General features: G+C 42.8%; 1 protein-coding gene across 1 annotated transcript in view; it reads left to right on the top strand.

Annotated features, from left to right (window-relative positions):
• Positions 1-16,587: 16,587 nt before the first annotated feature.
• The window catches only part of LOC145403958 (RING finger protein 17-like), a 64,424-nt gene continuing 57,300 nt past the window's right edge, over positions 16,588-23,711 (top strand). The window contains exons 1-2 of the mRNA XM_080275560.1: positions 16,588-16,747; positions 20,241-20,392. Coding sequence (XP_080131686.1) covers positions 16,588-16,747; positions 20,241-20,392 — 312 coding nt within the window. The remainder of the gene's footprint in view (positions 16,748-20,240; positions 20,393-23,711) is intronic.

Below are 23,711 nucleotides of genomic sequence, written 5' to 3'. Positions count from 1 at the left end.
GAGAGAAGGGGACTCCCAGTGCGATGTTACAGTGAATGGAGAGAGACTGGAATTGGTGAGAGAGTTCAAATACCTGGATACAGTGATAGAAAAGAGAGGAAAATGTGCAAAAGAAGCAGAAAGTAGAGTGACACATGGAAGGAACGTAGCTGATGCAATGAAGCCCTTGATAAAAACAGAGGCTTGAGTGTTGCAGCTGCATGAGGCTTACATGAAGGAGTGTTGGTGCTAACTTTAACATATGGATGTGAGACTATGGTGTGGCACAGAAAGGAAAATTCGAGAGTGAGAGCATTGGAGGTAGGACTGCTGAGGAATGTATGTGGGGTACAGAGAGTGGATAGGATGTGAAATAATGTGATTCATGAACTATGTGGAGCGAGGAAGTCTGTGGACACCAAAATCGAAGAGAGTGTACTGAGATGGTATGGTCTTGTGGAGAGAATGGATAACAACAGAATGGTGAAAAAGGGATATCTGAGCGAATTTGAAGGAGGAAGGAGGCGAGGTAGGCCAAGAAGAAGGTGGAGGGATATGGTGGATGAGTGTGCAAGGAAGCGAGGTTTGGAAGTCAGTGAGGCTAGGGGACTGACAAGAGATCATGCCGGCCGGATGAATATTATGAGGAGAAACGCATGATCAGGGATTTGGCACCCATTTTTAACGTGATAAAGTCTGGATTGACTGTCAGATACATTTATGTGCAGCTACAGAAAGAGGTGAATGTTTTGGGGGTATCAGATAGAGCCAGGATTCTGGGGCTTGAATGGTGAGGATATGGAAGCATGGCCCATTACTCTGAGCAAATTTGGGCTGTCTGGACATTGCTACTCCCCACTTCGCCCTTAGGTGGGAAAGGAGGTCCGGATGATGGTGATGATGATGATGATGATGATATACCCACGAAAGCAAGGCAGGGCCATCTCACTGATTGGTGCTCCCCCCTAGGGAAAGGGGGCAAGAATACTTCCCCAGTATCCCTGCTTGTTCGTAATAGGTGACTGAAAGGGGCCTGTTTGTCTCCAATCTTTCTTTCCTCACTGTCCTCTTCTCTTTATCAGTCCTCACCCTCTTCATGATAAAATCCTGTTTCTTCCCACCTTTATTTTCCCCCTGCAACTCTCCCATCATCAGATGGGGGGGGGTGGCCTCCTGGTGGTGTTGTTCGTCCCCGGCATTTTATCATCTAGGGCAGGACTGTTGCCTCCCTGCATGTTTGCCATGTGTGGCGTCCTGTAATGCTAGGAGATGGGAGTCCTGGAGGTTGAGTGATGCTGCACAATGTGCCCTGCAGCTAGCAACACTTATTTAGTCCCTTATTCTGGCTAGACAGACAGCCTGGCTAGGCCCAGTGAGGTCAGTTGGGTGGTCACTTGTTGGCTAGAGCCAAGCGGGCACCGGGGGCCTGGTGGCTCGTATTGTCCTGGAGCCACCCTTGTCTGGATCCCCCTTTGACTACCTCCGTATACATCTTCACTACCTCTGGTGTTACCAATGATATTATCACTGGCATCTAACCTCCTTTTATTGGGCTCTGTGATGGTTGGAGGGGTAAGAGAATGAATTTTTTTTCTTACATACATGACTTTAGTTAACACTAACCTTGTTGATAACTCGGGATCCACCCTGGTCTATCTGGACCCTGATCCCATATTGCTGCTGCCCAGTCTGCACTTCAGCATTCAGATTCCACCATTACCCATGCCTCTGCTTCCCCTACCAGCACTGTTTCTTCATCTTCGCACTCATCTCGTTCCTCTGTCACTTCCACGGTTCTGTCTGTATATGCCTGCCTCCCTCACCTGTAGTCTTTGGTTCATCTTATGCCCCTGCTTTATCTCCCGCTTCAGTTCCATCTTCTTTCTCCACCTCTGTAACTTCTTCTATTTCAGCAGCTCCTTCTTCCTCTCATCCCCGGTCAGCTTTCCCCTCCGTCATTCCCGCTCTTTCCTGTGCTTCGTTATTTGGCTCGGAAACATGGACAAAATTCTTCAGCATCCCTGCCAGTTCTTGCCTCTCCTCAGAATACCTCCTGTTTCAGCTACAGCTACTCAGCCATGTTGGTCCTGATGTAATCCTCCACTCACGATTAGATGGGTCCTGGCTGGTTACGGTCTGGACCCACGAACAAGCTCCAGCTATATCCAGACTTGTTAATCAGACAGGAACCTCAATCCCTGTCCAGTGAGTTAAACTCCATAATTCTTATACAGTTACAGTCATTTTGCCATCTTCTCTCAAGAAAGGGGATAGATCTGCTACTGAATGCTCCCCCATCATTTCTGTCATCCTCAGTGGACAAAGTTGTCCATTACAAGGTGTCACGTGTTACACTACCCCTTCCCCTTGAGAAAGACGTCAGCATTCTTTTAGCATCGTGAAGATTATATTTGACTCTTGTACCCGCCCTGACAAAATTATCATCACTGGCTCATGGCGAAGTTATTTGTTCCCTCTCCTTGCCAGTGTACATCATGCTGGCATTTCGGCCAACCTGCCAAATACTGCCGCTCTTCCCAACGTTGTCTGATGTGCGCACAACCCAGCCATACTCAGTCTGATTGCTCTGCTGATGTACGTTGTTGTTCGTATTGTGGTGACACTCATGCAGCCGTCCATCGCAGGTGTCCAACCTTCTTGTTTGAATCTGAAGTTGCCAGAGTCCGTTCTTTGGGGCGCCTGACCATTTGTGATTCTTGTCGGACTGTTTGTCACCAAGGTTTCCGCAGCATCACCTTGTATGCAGGGGACCTTTGTTACCCCTTACCACGGTCATCTTCTTCCCTCCCATCTGCCTCAGTTCCTTCTGCTCCAGTTGTTCATCACATCTCTAGCTCCCATCATACCACCTCCTCACCTACTCTTCTGTCTGTCACTGTTGTCTCAGCTCTCTCTGCTTCTGCTCTTCCCTCTTCCTCCTCCCCTTGTCCCCCTTCCTGTTCTGCTATCTCCTTTCAAGCCCCTGCTGTTTCTTTTTCCAACTCTTTCCTGGTTCTAGACTCCTCCATTCCTACCTCCTCCCCATCTCCTTTATTGTCCACTCATTGTCCTTCCTCAGTCACCTTTTCCATGCTGCTGCTTCCCCTTGCTTTTCCTCCTCTTCTCTCTACAAACAGCCACTACCTCTGCCACCCCACCCTACCCCACCAGTAAACGTGGACTGCTCTCCACTGAGTCGGACACCAAGGGTTTCTCAAAACCCTCACATTCTTCCCTGGCTTGTAAAATGTGTACCACCTGTCCCTCGTGATTTGCAACATCTATTCCATCGAAGATCCCTGTCTCAGCTCCACAATCTGCTCTGCACTCAGACTCAGCTCAGCAGCCTGCTCCAGTTCCCCTGTTGACACTGCAGTTGACATTCACTACAGTTGCTGATGGTGAAGCCCTCACTGATGTTATAGATTTCCTTGTAACTCCTTTACTGGATCCCATGGATAACAAGCACATGCTTCTTACAGCTGAAGTCCATTCGGTTCTTTCTGATCTCCCTCCTTCCCCTCCTGCCTCCCTCTCTTCCTGTCCTCCCTCTCTTCTTCCTTCCTCCACTTCCACCTTTTTATTGTTGCCTCCCTCCTTTTCCACTTCCAGTGCTCCCTTCCCTATATCCTTCCCTATGCTTCCAGGCTATGGTGACCGTCTCTTTCGTCTGCCTGTTCACCCATTACCTCCATTCCTACTATTGTAGCGGCTTGGTGATATATGTTACTATTCTTTATTATATTTTATTTCCTGTGTATTATATTTTATCTTTAGTGTTTTATTTTCTTTTATCTTTATTAGATGCTGACTTTTCTTTTTTAGGGTTCTACTTTTATTTGGTATTTTAAGTTGTAGTATGTCTGTTTTACAGTGGAACATCTGAAGTTTTATGGTCCATCACAATGACCTTCATTATCTTCTTTCAGTTCCCTGTCCATTTTTAGTCTGTTTACAAGAACCCCTTTTGCCTTCCTCTCTTGTACCCATGCCTGACCATTGTTTCTTGTTCTCTCCTGCTTCTTTTCCTGTTTCAGCTATCTTAGTCCACCTTAATTCTTTTTGAGTGTCTATCCATTTGCACCACTGTACCAGATCACTTTGTTCATATTTTTGTCAGATGTTGGGTTATAGTGATTACCATTTACTGTACTGTATTTCTCTCCCCCCCAGTCTATTTATTTTCATGCCAAATCTCTTTTATTAACCAAGTTGCCCACCCCAATTTTCTTGTTAGGTGATTTTAATTGTCACCATGCATTATGGGGTGATACTGTTACTAATGCTCATGGCCGCCACCTTGAGTCTTCTGTTTTTAGTAATGATTTGTCTCAGTTGAATACAGGGCTAAGTGACTGTTGTGGAATGTGAACTGGCTAACTTATCAATGAAAATGATGGACAGTGACTACGATCTTTCTGGTAACTAAAACAGTGCAAGTGGAAATGTAAATAATGTGTAAACAGCAAGTGAAAGCAATGAATGTAAATATAAGTGAACAGTGGAAAATAGTTTTATAAGTTACTGCAAGTGACAGTGCATAACACAGTGTAAATAGAATAGAAATGTAAATAATGTATATAAAAGAATGTAAATAGAAATGTAAATGAGTAGTAATTTAAGAATACAAGTATATGTGGCACAAAAGAAGAAAGCATACAATGAATGGATGAGAAATAGGGGCGTGGAAGAAGTTGAGAGGCGGAAGAGAGAGTTATATGTGGAAAGAAAGAGAGAGGTGAAAAGATTAGTAAGAGAGAGTGGATGAGGAATTTGGAAGGAACTTGAGTGTAAAGTGGAGGGACTGTAAGAAAATGTTCTGGAAAGAGGTGAAAAGAGTAAGACAGGGTGGAAGTGAAGTTAGCAGGGGAGTGAAAGATAAAAATGGTAGATTACTAGTGGAGAAGGGAGAAAAAGTGAGCAGGTGGAGAAAACACTTTAAGGAATTGTTCAACATAGAGGATGGAAGTAATGCGAGTATAAGTGGCTGGGGAATGGCTGGGAGAAGGAGGGAGGTGAGAAGACAGGAAAAAATCAGTAGGATAGAAGTTGTGGAAGCAATGAAGAAAGTTAAATCGGGGAAAGCCCCAGGAATTGATGGAGTGTGTGGTGAAATGCTGAAGCATGGGGGAGAGATAGTAGTAGAATGGATGTGGAAGATGTGCAGATTGGCCTGGGAGGAAGGTAGAGTCCCGGAGGATTGGAAGTCAGGTATAATTATTCCCTTGTACAAAGGAAAAGGGGAAAAAGAAGTGTGTGGTAATCATAGGGACATTTGTCTTCTTAGTATAATAGGAAAAGTGTATGGTAGGATACTTACTGACAGAGTTAGAGAAAGAACAGAGAAATTAGTTGGAGAAGAACAGGGAGGCTTTAGGAAGGGAAGAGGTTGTGTAGATTAGATATTCATTCATAGATCTTTTGTGGAAAAGTTTCTAGAGAAGGGAAAGAAGTTTTATGTGGCTTTCATGGATTTGGAGAAAGCATATGACAGGGTGGATAGACAAGGATTGTGGAAAGTGTTAAGAATTTATGGAGTAGATGGGAAGTTGTTGAATGCTGTGAAGAGTATGTATGATGGTGCAAAGGCTGCAGTGCGTGTGGATGGTGAACTAAGTGAATTTTTCTCTTTGAAGGTTGGGTTGAAACAGGGATGTGTCATGTCTCCATGGTTGTTCAATCTGTACATGGATGGGGTAATAAAAGAGGCACAAGGTAGGGTAGTGGATGTTGAAGTGGCCCTGGTGAGAGAGGATGGTGTTTGGAAACTCCCTGTACTGTTGTTTGCAGATGATACTGTGTTGTTGAGTGAAGACGAAGGGGAGCTGCAAGGCTTGGTGGATGAGTTTGGGAGTGTGTGTAAGAAACAGAATCTACAGGTGAATGTAGGGAAGAGTAAAGTGATGGTCTTTGAGAGAGGTGAAGTCAGTGAATGTACAGCGAGGTTGGATGGTGAGGAATTGGAAAATGTGAGTACGTTTAAGTACTTGGGTAGTGTGATGAGTAAGGATGGAGGTTTGGACGGTGAAGTGCTTGAAAGGGTACAGCAGGGAAGAAAGGTTGCTGGTTCTTTGAAAGCAGTGATAAGAAACAGGGAAGTGAGCATGGAAGTGAAAAAGTTACTACATGACATTATTGTGATACCAACTCTAACGTATGGAAATGAAGCTTGGACGTTGTTGGAAGGACACAAGTCAAGAATGAGAGCAGTGGAAATGAGTTATTTAAGAGGAGCCTGTGGAGTCACATGGAGAGACAGGCTGACGAATGAGGATATAAAGGAGCGTTGTGGTGTGGATGTGGATGTGATAGGAAGCATTATGAGGAACACACTGAGGTGGTTTGGCCATGTGGAGAGGATGGAGGGTGAAAGACTGACGAAGAGAGTGTATGTGAGTGAGGTGGAGGGGGGAAGAGGGAGGGGGAGGCTGAGGATGAGATGGAGGGATGGGGTGGAGAGGTATATGAGAGAGGGGGTTGTGAGTTGGGAGCAGGGCAGTGAAATGGCGGGGGACAGGGCAACTTGGAGGCAATTTGTTTGTGGCCACCCCAAACGGGATTGAGGCGTCTGGCAATAGATAGATAAATAGAGTATATGTACTAGGAGTAATGAAAGTGAAAGTTTCACTCTAGCATGTGTGAATACTATGAGTTATGAAATTGGAAGTGAAAGTGACAGATTCGCTTTCAACGCTAGTATACAGGACGAGAAAGTGAATGCTACGTATTTTACTGAAAGAGAAATTGAATGCATGCAGTGACAATAAACTACTATTACTGAACGAAACTTCTGGATAAAGACTGCCAGATATATATAAGTGTTATATAGTAATAGAAATATAAAGTGTGAGTGTTTTTATGAATAATAAATGACAGAATACCAGCGGCGAGCGAGCACAAGTGGGAAGCTGGTACGCGCTCGTAATTTTCATTGCTTTCTCAGTGTTTTTTTTTTTTTTTTTTTTTTTTTTTTTTTTTTTTTAATGGATTCCAAACCATTTGAAAATCATAGAATAGTGTTTCTAGTGATAATATCAGGCTATGGTAATCATATTATGGGTTGTCGGGAAGTGTAAAGTGGAGACTTTGTTACCCAAATTCAGAAGTCTCCACAAGTCTTACGGTACTCGACGAAGGCTCAACAAACATCCCTGGAGAAAGCTAAAGGTATGTGCTATATGCATATGTAATCATGATATTCTAGAACTAATAACTGATTTCTGGCAAATATTTTTACAAAGTCTGTTGGATCTCGAATATCGCTGCGGGACATGCAAGTCGAACCAAAACAACCCCGCGGCTTAGGGGTTAAAACTCCTCGCATCAGTGTTCATGGCCTGCCTAGCATACACAACTTGTAACCGGTGATGTGGCTATGTGCTGGGTTTTGACACTAGGTTCTTATTGTTCTTCCTCTTCACAGATTGGTGCATTCTACAGTACCGTTAACTAGACCATTTGGTGTTTAACCGTAATCATATATATATATATATATATATACAGTATATATATTTTATGCTAGGAAGAAGGAACCAAAGGCCTCAAGCCCGCAATAACTGTTCCTTCCAAGAAAAAAACAAAATACAAGAGAGAGCCAAATTCAAGATCCGATCATTTTGAGATGCCTGGACACACTGCGTTTGAAAGACTGGAGATCATAGGAAGCAGGAAATACAGACAGAGGGAGACAGTTCCAGAGTCAACCTGTTGCATAAATGAAGGACTGGGAGTAACGGTTAACTCTTGCATTAGAGAGTTGCACAGAAAAAGGATGAGAGTTTGCTGTTAGACGGGTGCTACGCGCCCATCATAGTAGTGGAGGAATGCAAACAGACGGCTCAGAGGAGCAGTGACCATTGAAGTAGCTATAGAAAAGAGATAAAGATGCAACAGTGTGGTGAAGAGACAGAGGTTGAAGGGAGCCAGTAAGAGGAGGAGAGTTAATGATTCGAAAAGCCTTTGACTCCACACTATTGAGAAGAGCTTTATGTGGGGAACCTCCCAACACATGAGAGTTGTACTCCTCATGGGCGGATAAAACCCGTGTATAGAGTCAACAATTGTGCAGGGGTAAAGAAGGAACGGAGTCAGCTTAGCACACCTAATCTCATAGAAGCAGATTTTACAAGAGATGTAATATGATCTTTCCAAGATAAGTCCTGAGTAAATGAAACCCCAAGCGTGTTCAAGGATGATGCGGGATTAAGCTGAATATTATTAAACATTAGTGGGTACACCTGTGGAAGATTTTATCGGGTTGATGGGTATAAGAACTGAATCTTTGATGCAATAAAAACAATAAGATTATTTTTACCCCAATCAGAGATACGAGCCAAGTCAGACATTAGGTGTGTCTTAGCCTCATCCCTTGTTTGCGGAAGTAACTGCTGAGATGGACGTTGCAGGAACCGAATGGAACGGTGAAGGGTGGAGTCATCAGCGTACAAGTGGATAGGGTTAGGTGTACAGCTTGGAAGGTCATTGATAAATAAAAGGAAGAGAGTTGGTGATAGGACAGAGCCCTGAGGAACACCACTGTTGATAGATCTAGAAGAAGAATGATGGCCATCTACAACAGTGGCTATAGAACGACCAGAAATGAAGTAATAAATGAAGGCACAGATAGAAGGATAGAAACCATAAGAGGGCAGTTTGGAAATTAAAAATTTATGCCAGACTTGATCGAAAGCCTTTGAGATGTCAAGTGCAGTGGCAAAGCTTTCGCCAAAGTCCCAAAAGAAGGATAACCAGGAGTCTGAAAGTTAGGTGAGAAGATCGCCAGTGGAGCATCCGTGACGGAACCCATACTGACGATCAGAAAGAAGGTTGTGATAGGAAAGATGCTTTAAAATTTTTCTGTTAAGAATTTACTCGAAAACTTTTGAGATACAGAATGTTAAAGCAATTGGACGATAGTTAGAGGGTTGGGAATGGTCACCCTTCTTTGGAACCGACTGAATGAGAGCAAACTTCCAGCAAGAAGGAAAGGTACAAGTTGCATGCAAATAATTTTGCAGAGCAGCTGCTGAGGCTGAGGTACAACCAGTTATAAAAATATTGTTGATTTAACGTCTCTGTCTATCTTTCTATCTGTCTATCGCCAGATGCCTTAATCCCATAAGGGGTGGCCACAAACAAATCGCCTCCACGTCACCCTGTCCCCAGTCATTTCATTGCCCTGCTCCCAGCTCACACTCCCCTCTCTCATATACCTCTCCACTCCATCCTTCCATCTCATCCTTGGCCTCCCCCTCCCTCTCTTCCTCTCTACCTCACTCACATACACTCTCCTCGTCAGTCTCTCACTCTCCATCCTCTCCACATGTCCAAACCACTTCAGTGTGTTTCTCCTAACGCTTCCTATCACATCCACAGCCACACCACAATGCTCCTTCACTTCCTCATTTGTCAGTCTGTCTTTCCATGTGACTCCACATGCTCCTCTCAAGTAACTCATTTCCACTGCTATCACTTTTGACTTCTGTCTCTCCAACAAGGTCCAAGCTTCACTTCCAACTTCCATACGTTAGAGTTGGTATCACAATACTGTCATGTAGTAGCTTTTTCACTTCCATACTTACTTCCCTTTTCTTATCACTGCTTTCAAGGAACCAGCAACCTTTCCTACCTGATGCACCCTTTCAAGCACTTCACCCTTTAAACTTCCATCCTTACTCATCACACTACCCAAGTACTTAACCCCTAAAGTACTAAGCTCGTTGATCAAGCTTTTTGCACAGTATCTTAAAAGGACAAGCAACACCAATCGTGCAACATCCACAAAAAACTAGCAGCAGCTGACTCCACCCCCAGCTGCGACGTAGATGGATTCTAACCAATCAGAACTAAGTGTTGGACACACAGGAAGGGGGACGAAGGCCTGTACCCAGACCGTGTGGGGTATACCCCCCACCTCCCTCTCGCTACGTCCCTCTGCCCCACTTCCTTGTTACTACTCTACCTCCCACTGTTCTTACCACCACCACAACCCCTCCCACGCCTCCTCATGCATCCCTCCCATGTGGATCCCCCCATTCCCCCCCCCCCAGTTATCTGGGGGGAGGGTATTTCCTCCTTACCCTCCCTCCATGGCCCTGTACTCCACTGGGGCCCTTCCTTTGTGTCTTGTGGTGGTCTCTTCCCATTCTCCCATCCCCATAACCCTCTCCTGGCCGTACCCAAAAATGGCCCAAAAGAAGAAACAATCCCCCCCAAATCCTAATTTTTTTCCCACCCGTAATTTGAAATTGCCGTGTGGCACCGAACAGCTGTTACACCATGGACCCTCATCCCTTCCTTCCTCCCCCCTCCCCTGTCAGGGTTGCCATTTGGTATTTTTCATTACCAAATGTGGGCCAATTTGGTCATGAAATATTCGTTTGGTAATGAAAACTGAGGTGTTTGGTAATGTGGCCGTTGCAATCTGGCAACTCTGTTTCTCCCTCACCAACACCCAAACAGTTAGTGCCTAACTTCGATCGCGAGTGATAGCTTATCGTAATGGAAGCCACACGTGCTCATTTTTCTGTGAATAAACAGTGAATAAACTGCAATACCTCACCACTAGACCACACAGGAATTTACAGTGTTGTGCATTGTTAAGAAATTAGAATTTAGAGTGCAAAGGATTAACTGTGGAGTGCAAACTTGGCAGTTGAAACTGGCCTGATGCAATTAACAATGTGCAGTGTTAAACAGTTATAACCCACAGTGCAGAGAATTACTGTAAGTGCAGCACAACACTGGATTACTGTACATGCTTCAAGAGCATTTTCACCACTGCCAAAACCTTACAAAAGGCGGCCACAAATGTGCTGTAAGTACCCTGGCTGAGGTACAGTCACTTCTAATTCCTCACTCTTTGGTTCCTTTTCCTTTATATCATGCTTTATGTCCATTATTGATGTGAATAGGGTCTTAAATAGGTTTAAATAGGTGCTATGCATGTCCGGTAGGGAGCTATTTAGGTGGCTTTCAAAGTTAGGCCGGGTTAGGGTCCATAAGTACCAGTCCAGAAGGCAGGGGCCCACACTCCGGACGGGACCACTTTCCGGACAAGCCTTTGGCTCTGTTACATTGGATAATGGAGGGATTACTGTATTATCATAAAATATTCGAAAAGTGCCCCCCAAAACATCAACCTAGACCTATTTTGGCACCAAAACAAGTTTCCTCACCATGAAAGTTTGTGTTTCTGAGTTTGTTATCTCCAGCTTAGTAGTCTGAGGTAGATGGTGGCACTTCATGGGGTTAGCAGACGGTTTCCTGGGCATGATTATGTAAGGAGAGACAATAACCTAGGAGCCAACGCTGAGTGCAACACGCGGTAAGTGTGTCCACAACGCTCTGGTGAGGGAGACAATTTAGACAAAAGCAAGCCCCTGCTCATCACGTGACCAGATGCCAGTATTTTATTGGACAACATCGCAACCATGTCACTCTCCCGGGCGCAGGAACCGTGTTGGACTGGGTGAGACCGTCATAGCTGTATTCTCCTCAGATTTCAACAGTTATGAACCGTTGGTTCCTTATTGGACGTATGCAAGCGTATTACTGCAATATATTGGATTATTATTTATGGTCTCCGTCTTGGATGCGAAACATCTTGGACAAACTAATCCATCTTGGACGCAAGGGTACTGTACAAGTACTGTATTTAGAGTTCATCATCATCATCATCATCATTCGGACTTCCTTTCCCACCCTAGGGCAGGGTAAGAAGTAGCAACATCCAGACAGCCCAAATTTGCCCAGTCCAGTGGGCCACGCTTACGTTCACTCACCATTCAAGCTCTTGGAATCATGGCTTTATCTGATACGCCAAAAACATTCACCACAGACTGTAGCTTCACATAAACGTATCCAATAGAGTCAATCTGGATGCTGTCACATTAAAAAGTTGTGCCAAATCCCAGATCATGTGTTTCTTCTCACAATATTCATCCAGCCGGCTAGATCTCTTGTCAGTCCCCTAGCATCACCAACTTCCAAACATCTCTTCCTCACACACTCATCCACCATATCCTTCCACCTTTTCCTTGGCCTACCTCAGTTCCTTCCTCCTACCCTCTCTTCGATTCTGGTGTCCACAGACTTCCTCACTCCACATATTTCGTGATTCACATTTTTTCGTATTCTGTCCACTCTCTGTACTCCACATACATTCCTCAGCAGTCCTATCTCCACTGCTCTCACTCTTGACTTTTCCTTTCATGCCACACCATAGTCTCACATCTATATGTTAAAGTTGGCACTAACACTCTTTCATGTAAGCTTCGTGCAGCTGCAGCACTCAATCCTCTATTTCTTATCAAGGCCTTCAATGTACCAGCTGCTTATCCTTCCTTATGTCACTCTACTTTTCAGTTCTTTTGCACATTTTCCTCTCTTTTCTATCATTGTACTCAGGTATTTGAACTCTGTCACCAATTCCAGTATCTCTCCAATCATTGTAACATCACACCGGGAGTCACCTTCTCTCTCAATAACTATCACTTCACTTGAGTAGAAAACAGCAGCATATGTTTGAAAATTGCTAATGTTAACAATTTTGCTCTGCTGATGAAACTTTGTAGTTATTGGTTGTAAATTAAATTGTATATTTATCACTCTATTGCCAGACACCTTAATTCCAGAAGGGATGGCCACAAACAAATTGCCTCCATGTCACCCTGTCCCCTGCCATTTCACAGCCCTGCTCTCAGGTCACACCCCCCTCTCTCATATCAACTAAATTGTTATAATGCACATATATCTCTCTCATCTCTCTCATCAGCCGTTTGAGTGTCCACTGCAGGACCGGCCTATCCTGACCGAAGTGGGGAAGATACAGCCAGTGTATCTCTACCAAGTGGCGTAGGCTGTCTGGTAGAGATTGTATGTAGGGTGAGAAGTGCTTGTAAGTGTGATTGTAGTGTTGGAGTGGCTTTGGATGTGTACGTAGTCTGCGAACCAAATGTAATCGGCCCGTGCAAGCCGACTGGGTGCAAGCATACTTTATAGTATGTGACGCTGGTTCATCCACAGCACCCCTTATGTCCGGCAATGCAGTACATGGTCAGAAGAACACTTCCAAAGTTTATTACCCTGGTGGGGCACGAACCCTTGTTCTTCAGTGTATGAAAACGCACACTTAATCCCTAAACCGCGAGGTTGTTTTGGTGCGCCTTGTGTGTCCCGTGGGGATATTCGCGCTCCGACAGATTTTGTAAAAATATTTGCCAAAAACCAGTTATTAGTTCTAGAATATTATAATTACATCTGCATATAGCACATACCTTTAGCTTTCTCCTGGGATGTTTGTTGAGCCTTCGTTGAGTACCTTAGGACTTGTGGAGACTTCTGAAGTTGGGTAACGAAGTCTCCACTTTACACATCCCGACACCCCGTAATATGATTACCACAGCCTGATATTATCACAAGAAACACTATTCTGTGATTTTCAAATAGTTTGGAATCCATACTCAAAAAAAAACAAAAAACAAAAAAAAACACTGAAAGCAATGAAAATTACGATCGCGTACCAGCTTCCCACTTGCGCTCATTCGCTGCTGGTATTCTGTCATTAATTATTCATAAAAACACTCACACTTTATATTTCTATTACTATATAACACTTATATATATCTGCAGTCTTTATCCATAAGTTTCCTTCAGTAATAGTAGTCATTGTCACTGTAGGCATTCAATTTCTCTTTCGGTAAAATACGTAGCATTCACTTTCTCATCCTGTATACTGGCTTTGAGAGCGAATCTGTCGCTTTCACTTCCACTTTCATAACTCATAGTATTCATACATGCTAGAGTGAAACTTTCACTTTCATTACTCCTAGTATATATACTCGTATTCTTATATTACTATGGTACTTATTTACATTTTTATTTACATTCTTTATTTTATTTACATTATTTACATTTCTGTTTTATTTACACTGTTATGCACTGTCACTTGCAGTAACTTATAAAACTATTTTCCATTGTTCACTTATATTTACATTCATTGCTTTCACTTGCTGTTCACACATTATTTACATTTCCACTTGCACTGTTTTAGTCACCAGAAAGATCGTAGTCACTGTCCATCATTTTCACTGATAAATTAGCCAGTTCACGTTCCACAGCAGTCACTTAGCCCGTTACCCTTTTCCACACGAGGTTTAGTAGGGGTAGAGGTCACAGGGCCCTTTGCATGGGACTAAAAAGCGGCGGAATTGGACAGACGCGAATCCGACTTGCTTCTGCCTTGAAAGACGACAGTAAACTGAATCCTGTGGTGGCCTAGGGGCAGTGAAAGGCTGCCAATGTCGGTGTGGTGACAGCTGCTAATATATACGCTATGAAATGATTGGCAGGAAATCTAGACAATACATAATAAATTAGGTAGTTCCAGGTGAATGCAAATATCACTTAGGCTTCTCCCTTCCTTTCTTATATATATTTTTATTACGAGAATAGATTATACAGCATATTTCAAGGGGAAATTAACAGGGAAAATAAGCAAACGAATGCACGTGAGGAGATGTCAGGTGATAATTAGCCAATTCCAGGTGTATGGCACTATCACTTACCTTATTTCTTTTTTGTATATGTTATTTGGTATAAGAATAGGGCATAGGGCTTATTTCAATGGATGAAATCAGTGGAAAATTCTGGGGAAGATTTACTTAGCGCAGCGCAGCCGGGCAGGCGAGAGGAGAGGGTATGGAGGGGAGGTAGGGAGGTGAGTCAAGAATGGGGAGAAATGGCTAAATTGTCAACAGTGGATGGGAGTACAGATGAGATTAGGAGTGCTGACTAGTGTTGGACATTGGCAGTACTGATAGATGATACAAGCCACCACTTGAAAGCCCGGGCAAATTCAAAATAACACAGAATCACAAAAGTGATGCCACGCTGTATGATCCCTTGCTTCCAAGCGTCACGAAAATGATGCCCCATGGTTAAGGGGTTAACAACTGTACTGCAGAGGCTCCAATCCACACATATATATATAGATACAGTGGGCTCACACAGTGCGCGAGAGATTGGGTGGTCCTGCTCATCGTGCAGTGTGAAATTGCTCACTGGGAATACATAACCTTAAGGGAAAAATAACATATGGGTGGTACCCCTTCATACCTGGACATTTTTTTACCCTTAGAGACATATTAAAGGTCAAATTTTTCAGACAGTGTACTACAGATATAGCCACAATAACAAAAATATGGGCAGTCAGCTTAACAACAGTAGACAACAGGCCTGATGGACTTGAATAACAGGGGTTCCGAGGTGCGGCAACACACTTAGAATGCCCCAGCCGCCACCCCGGCCGCACCACGCTTGTTTAACGGTTGCCAACGTTGTATTATTCCAGGCTTTGATGAAGAAATTTACAGCCTGTCTAATGTTACATTTTTTCCAGAATGCAGGAACAGTCATTATGGTGGGGGTTGCAGGTATGTCAGGTGGAGCAGGTGAGTCAGGTGGGACTGTGGAGGTGGAGGGGAGGCGGCTGGTGAGTCAGATGGGGCAATGGAGGAGGAGGGGACGCTGGCGGGCAAGTCAGGGGAGGTGGTGAGGGGAGGATCCTCCGTCTCCTTCTTGCTACTGCTCACATTTTCGGCAATTTCCTTCATCTCTTCTTGTTTGTCTGTTTCATTCTTCATCTTGTTATGGACGTATTGGCAGTATAAGAACTTGGTATTCACGAAATAACTGTCATTAGTATAGAAACTGGGTATCTATTCTAACTTGCTGTTATTGCCAGAAATATTATTGTCGAAGTTGTTATTGACAAGATCTTACTGTAGACTCCTCTTGAGCACCTTCCCCATGAGCCTTTAGGTCACTATTGGCTTGTTGTGTGGGGATGGGGTTTGCGTACTAGTGGAAAATGGCGTTTTTGAGCCACTCCTTACCTCGACCTCAGGTTCTGTGAGGTAAACTTGTGCATTCAAGGTTTTTGGTTATGATTTTTGGTCACTCGCGCATAGTGCGATTCGTTCGCTCTGAGCTCGCGCAGTAGGCGAGCCCACTGTGTATATATATATATACAGTATATACATTCATATATATATATGTATGTATATATTATTATTATTATTTTATTATTATTATTATTATTATTATTATTATTATTACTGTTACTACTACTACTACTGCTACTACTACTGCGTTGATTTAAAACTTCTTGCTTGTCATTTATGGTTAAAGTGGCCAAAAATTTTGGATCTCTTTAACTCTGTCATGGTCAGGAGACATGTAATACTCTACTGTGGTTTATGTCAGCAAATTCCACTTGATTTAATTCATCTGAGAGTGAGTGGTAGGAGCATTTGAATTTTAATATTGCCACTTTAAACCCTCCCTTCTTTTGGACAGCTGTAGTTTTCTTTTCCAACAAATGTATAACAGTTCAGCTGAGAGTTAGTCATATGATCCTGAGAATGTGAATAGCTTCACCATTAACCCTGTCATGATCAGCACAACTGAATGTATTCTGTATCAGATAATATACCAGATTTTTTTATTCACCTGAGTGAATCATAGGACCCTGAGATTGCTAAGAAAGGCTGGCTTTTTCATTGAATCATATTGCAGCATTATGCTCCAAAGGTGAATGAGTGCACTATGGGGAAAATTGTGAATGAGGAGACGTCAGACAAACAGAGCACTGAGACCACACCTTGCATGCGGTGGTTACCTGCACCACTCCCTGACAGTACCACCTTCATTGCCACACCCTCCAATGTTGATTATGATGGTTGCATATACTTACAGCCTAAAAAAAGTGAGTATTCATTTTGTTTGTTTGTTTGCTTTATTAGGTGAGTTACATGTTGAAATATGATTACATGTATTGTCATGGCATGAATGAGGAGCCTACACATGGTAGCACTGTGTACTCTGGATGGAATGAAACATGTCATGTCTGCCCAGGAGCCAAAACTATTCATATTTCCTTGTCTCTCCTCATTGTGAAGGACCCTGGTCCTACCATGGTGATGTGCTGGTACCACAAGGAGGCACTAGTTCCCTGCCTATTGCAGGTATTGTACTGTATGTGTAGGATGGCTGTACAGAAGAATTTGCTTAACTTTAGCCAACAGGTCTGCTTGGCCAGGCAGACCAGTATTAACCCTTTAACCGCGGGCTTGTTTTGCCTTTTCTTGCAGCTCCCGCGGGCATATTTGTGCTCCGATAGACTCTCTAAAAATATTTGCCAAAAATTAGTTATTAGTCCTAGAATATTAAAATCATATATGCTTATGGCACATACCTTTAGCTTTCTCCTGGGGTGTTTGTTGAGCCTTCGTCGAGTACCGTAGGACTTGTGGAGACCTCTGAAGTTGGGTAACAAAGTCTCCACTTTACACTTCCCGACAACTCGTAATATGATTACCACAGTCTGATATTATCACTAGAAACACTGTTCTATGATTCTCAAATAGTTTGGAATCCATACTCCAAAAAAAAAAAAAACTGTGTAAGCAATGAAAATTAGGAGGGCGTATGACCTTCCCACTTGCGCTAGTTCGCCCCTGGTTTTCTGTCATTTATTATTCATAAAAACACTCATAGTTATATTTCTATTACTATATAACACTTATATATATCTACAGTCTTTATCCATAAGTTTCCTTCAGTAATAGTAGTTTATTGTCACTGTAGGCATTCAATTTCTTTCAGTAAAATACGTAGCATTCACTTTCTTGTCCTGTATACTAGCATTGAGAGTGAATGTCACTTTCACCTTCACTCTCATAACTCATAGTATTCATACATGCTAGAGTGAAACTTTCACTTTCATTACTCCTAGGGTATATACACGTATTCTTATAATACTACTCATTTACATTTCTATTTACGTTCTCTATTTTATTTACGTTATTTACATTTCTATATTATTTATACTGTTATGCACTGCCACTTGAAGTAACTTATAAAACTATTTTCCACTGTTCACTTATATTTACATTCATTCCTTTCACTTGCAGTTTACACATTATTTACACATTATTTACAATTCCACTTGCACTGTTTTACTCAATAAAAAGATCGTAGTCACTCTTTATCAACTGTCAGCCCTTTACCTCTTTCCACACGAGGTTTAGTAGGGGGTAAAGGTCACAGGGCCCTTTGCATGGGGCTAAAAAAGGGGCGGATGTTAGCAGGAGCGAATCAGACATACCCTCACTTTGAAAGACGACAGTGTACTGATAGTGGTGGCCTCCTGCCGCCTGGCTATAGTAGCCGCAGCGAGAAATGAACGCTGTGGTGGGGCAGCCGGTCATCCGGGGATTCCCCCACTGTAGCCATATCCACATGTCACCGACCATAGAGGTAGGATGTCACCGACCATCGGCCACCGCTGCAGCCCCGCTCCATGATCCTTACCCTGTGTCTCTGGCTTTCTCTTTCTCTCTCGGTTTCTATATAAACTGGTGTACTTCCGAAACTAATTATGAAATTATTATGACTTTTGTTCCACACCACCACTGAGGTAAAAATCAAGGAGAGTTTTCTGTATAAAGGTTTCCCCCCCCTTGTCTGAGGGCAGGTCAGTTCTGGCGAGTGTATAATTATAGGTCAGGCGAGGTATCGGCAAGGCCGCACTCTCCCGCTCATATGCCACATTTAGGAGGGGGGGGAAACCTTTATACAGAAAACTCTCCTTGATTTTTCCCTCAGTGGTGGTGTGGAACAAAAGTCATAATAATTTCATAATTAGTTTCGGAAATACACCAGTTTATATAGAAACCAAGAGAGAAAGAGAAAGCCAGAGACACAGGGTAAGGATCATGGAGCGGGGCTGCAGCGGTGGCCGATGGTCGGTGACATGTGGATATGGCTACAGTGGGGGAATCCCAGGTCATCCCGCCTGCCCCACCACAGCGTTCATTTCTCGCTGCGGCTACTATAGGGTGAGTGCAATACTACCAACTTTAGCCTTGTGAGACCTGCTAATATATAGCAATGAAATGATTGGCAGGAAACCAAGACAATACATAATAAATTAGGTAGTTCCTGGTGAATGTAAATATCACTTAGGCTTCTCCCTTCCCTCCTTATATGTATATTTATTACGAAAATAGATTATACGGCATATTTCAAGGGGAAATAAACAGCAAAAATTAGCGAACGAGTGCACGTGAGGTGTTGTCAGGTGATAATTAGCCAATTCCAGGTGTATGGCACTATCACTTACCTTATTTCTTTTTTGTATATGTTATTTGGTATAAGAATAGGGCATAGGGCTTATTTCAATGGATGAAATCAGTGGAAAATTCCAGGGAAGATTTACTTAGCGTAGAATACAGTGTGGTGGCCTGCAATAATTAGGTAGTTCCAGGTGAATGTAAATATCACTTTGGCTTCTCCCTTCCTTTCTTATATATATTTTTATTACGAAAACAGATTATACGGCATATTTCAAGGGGAAATAAACAGTGAAAATTAGCGAATGAGTGCACGTGAGGTGTTGTCAGGTGATAATTAGTCAATTCTAGGTGTATGGCACTCTCACTTACCTTATTTCTTTCTTGTATATATTATTTGGTGTAAGAATAGGGCATAGGGCTTTTTTCAATGGATGAAATCAGTGAAAAATTCCAGGGAAGATTTACTTAGTGTAGCACGGCCGGGCAGGCGAGAGGATAGGGTAATGGAGGGGAGGTAGGGAGGGGAGTCAAGAATGGGGAGAAATGGCTAAATTGTCAACAATGGATGGGAGTACAGATGAGATTAGGAGTGCTGACTAATGTTGGACATTGGCAGTACTGATAGATGATACAAGCCACCACTTGAAAGCCTGGGCGAATTTAAAATAACACAGAATCACAAAAGTGACGCCCCGCAGTATGATCCCTTGCTCCCAAGCGTCATGAAAGTGAAGCCCTGCGGTTAAGGGGTTAAGCAACAGCAACAGTTGCCGTAATACAAGAACTATGGTTATACAGTAAGTTGTCACAGTCTGTCACATTTTTTATATCCTTTTTATGCTGTTATATCCGCTGTTGTTATTTTCATAACCCCAGGCATATTAAATGTGAACCTGATGGACTGCTGGCTGGAGTTGCCATTCTCCTGTAGTCTGTCCTCCTCCTTTCAAGAGATAGGGAAAAAGTTGAGGGACTTATATAACTGGGTAGCAGAGCTGCCCAGATATATCAGTGTCTCATCTGTGTATGTCCCTCTCCAGCACTAAGTCCATGGTAAATTCCTCTTTCCTCTCCTGTTCTATCCCCTTATATGTCACCTGCACTCTTATCCACTATTCTCAGATGCCCGAACCATAGACCTAATCCGTGAGAGCCAGACACTACAGTTTGCTGGATCACAGCCCACTGATTATGATCTTTGCTGGAGCCCAGGAGACCCAGTAGTGGCTCAGTTCCATCTGGACCGGAAGTGGTATCGTGCAACAGTCAATAAGGTGGGCTGTTGGTTGGTTAGAAAGGCCATTGTTGTTTGCAGGGCCTATTTCACTTATTACTATTGATAGCTCATCCATTTTAACCTTTGTAATCAGCCAACTCTAATATTTTTCATCAAGACAAAAAGTGATATTATGCTAGAGTTGAAATGGTGTTTTTTAAGATCCATTGTTTTGTATGTGGCCGATTTCACTTGGCATTATTGGTATGTCTACAGAAATACATTGTGAATATGTAATGTATGTGAATGTTTTTTCAGTCATCATTCTGGATCGATGCATCTTCTCTGATAGGTAACGATTGGAAGAGACTGAATCAGAGGATTATATTGCTGTAGATATGTTCACAAGCCATAACTTTATTCTTCTGAAAAGAAAATACAGTACAAGCTTGATGTAACGAACGCAGGACAAAACGAAAGCTTGAAAAAATGGAAGGAATTTTTTCCGTAACTCGTAATTTTCTGGAATTTTTCCGTTCTTTTGCGAGACGTCTGGTTTCCATAATGGAAACAAGCCAGTTTGTCCGTGGCTATGGAAAAATCGTGACACACCAGAATGTTTCCGGTCGATCACGAGGCGCGGGGCATGTCATAGGCCACGGCAACAAGCTGCGTTGTCCCAGGCCGGGTGAGGCTGCTCATCTCGCCACAGTCTACCAGCAACCCCCGCACCGTTCAAATCTTCTCTCCAAGTGTGCGTGATTACTTTGGCATTACAAACTTTTTTGTGCCTTTTCTATTGAAAATAAGCAAATCAATCCTTTGCCATGCCTAAAGTGCAGGAAAAAAAGAAAGGGTGAGGCTTTCTGTGGGACAGAAATTAGAAATAATCCTGAAAATTGAGCGTGGTATACCAGTGACGACGATCATGACCGACTATGGGGTCAAGAAAACGCAAGTGTACAAGATTCATCAGCATAAAGAAGAAATCAAGAAACTGAAAGTGCTGCCAGATGCAAGTGCTGTGTCAGGCATAATGCTGCAAACAAGTCATTTCCCCCCCCATTTGGAGGTGAGTTTTTTACTGTTTTATTTATTATTATTACTGTATTATTATTATTATTGTGGTTTCTGACTGTACTGTGTGTATCATTTAGACTAGCATAGGCAGCTTGTGTTCTTACCTAATTGTATCTTTACAGGAATGAGTCAAGCTCGTACTGTCCCGTGTCTTAAACCATATTTATCGTACATATCCTTAAATTTGTGAATTGTTTTGGCACACACTATTTCATTCGGTAGTGCATTCCAATGATCAGTTGCTCTGTTTGGGAAACTGAATTTCCTTACGTCTTTATCACCTCTCTTCTTTTGCAGTTTTTTGCAGTGTCCTCTTGCTGATGCTTCTCCATATGTTAAGTAATCATTTATGTCTATTTTCTCCTTTCCTGATATGCACTTATATAGCATTATCATGTCACCTCTTTTCCTTCTCTCCTGTAGTGTTGGTAGATTCAGTTTATTTAGTCTTTCTTCGTAGCTTAGGCCCCTTAAGCTTGGTATCCATCTTGTAGCGGCCCTTTGAACTTTTTCGATCTTGTCTATATGCTTTTTGAGATGAGGACTCCAGACTACTGATGCATATTCCAGGGTTGGTCTAATGAATGATGTAATTATCCTTCTTAGCATGTCTTTGTTTATGTATGTGAATGCTATTCTCATATTTGCAAGCAGTGTATACATGTTCCATACCTTCTCGCTGATGTGGTCAGCTGGAGATAGTCTGTTATTGATAATCACACCTAGGTCTTTCTCTCTTTCTGATGTGTATAGGGTTTTATTTCCTAACTTATAATCCCAATCAGGTCTTTTTCTACTTTTACCAAACTTGATTACATGACACTTGTCCACATTGAATTCCATTTGCCATGTACTACTCCATTCATGAAGTTTATTTAATTCTTCTTGTAGCTCTTTACAAGAGTCTGTGTTATTAATTCTCCTTTGTATTTTTGCATCATCTGCAAACATATTCAGATAGCTCTCATTTCCAGTGTTACTGTTTATATCATTTATATACACTAAAAACATGATTGGTGCCAGCACCGAACCCTGTGGTACTCCACTAGTCACTTCTTTCCATGATGAGTAGTTTCCTCTTAGTACTGTCCTCATTTCTCTTTTTATGAGAAAGTCTTGCTTCCAACAAAACAGTTTGCCTCGAATTCCTCCTTGACGGTACAGTTTCCATAAAAGTCTTTGGTGTGGTACTGTGTCAAAAGCTTTCTTGAAATCTAAATAGATACTGTCCACCCATCCTTCCCTTTCCTGTATTGTGTTTGTTACTCTGTCATAGTAGCTCAACAGATTAGTAACACATGATTTTCCTTTTCTGAAACCAAACTGTCTTTCTGTTATCATACTGTGTTCTTCTAGATAATTTACCCAAGCTTTTCTTATAAGTTTTTCTAATACCTTGCTTACAACACTGGTCAGTGATACTGGTCGGTAGTTGAGTGGATTTTGTCTATTTCCTTTCTTGAATAAGGGGACAATATTTGCTTTTTTCCAAATATCAGGTAGTTTACCTTGACTCAAGGATTTCTTGAAAATTAAAAATAATGGTTTACTTAACTCCTTTGCACATTCTCGTAATACCCAACATGCAATTTCATCAGGACCACTTGCTTTTCCTTTGTCTAATCTACTTAACTCCTCCTGTATTACTTTTTCTGCTACTTGTATATCTGGTAGTATGTGTGGACATGCGTGTTCCACATAGTCCCTCTCAAAATTTTTTTCTTCTGTAAAATCTATCTATCTATCTATCTATAGCCCGACGCCCTAATCCCGCAAAGGGTGGCCGCAGACAAAACGCCTCCAAGTCACTCTGTCACCCACCATTTGACTCCCCTCCCCCCAACTCACCCCCCCCTCCCTCATATACCTCTCAACTCCATCCCTCCACCTCATCCTCGGTCTACCCCACCCTCTCCCTCCCTCCACCACACCAACATACACCCTCTTAGTCAGTCTTTCATTCTCCATTCTCTCCACATGTCCAAACCACCTCAGTGTATTTCTCCTAATCTTTTCAACCACATCCACATCTACCCCACAACGTTCCTTCACTTCTTCATTCGTCAACCTGTCCCTCCACGTCACTCCACATGCTCCTCTCAAGTAACTCATTTCCACTGCTCTCACTCTTGACTTGTTCCCCTCTTGCAAGGTCCACGCCTCGCTTCCATACGTCAGGGTAGGGATCACAATACCATCATGCAGTGACTTCTTAACTTCCATACTCACCTCCCTATTTCTCATCACTGCTTTCAGTGTGCCAACAACCTTCCTTCCCTGCTGTACCCTTTCACGTA

The sequence above is a fragment of the Coenobita brevimanus genome, chromosome 62, assembly GCF_032717465.1.
Source record: "Coenobita brevimanus isolate Jiangsu-jjx chromosome 62, ASM3271746v2, whole genome shotgun sequence".
In the NCBI taxonomy this organism is placed as follows: domain Eukaryota; kingdom Metazoa; phylum Arthropoda; class Malacostraca; order Decapoda; family Coenobitidae; genus Coenobita; species Coenobita brevimanus.
This window is presented reverse-complemented; position numbering and strand designations above follow the sequence as displayed.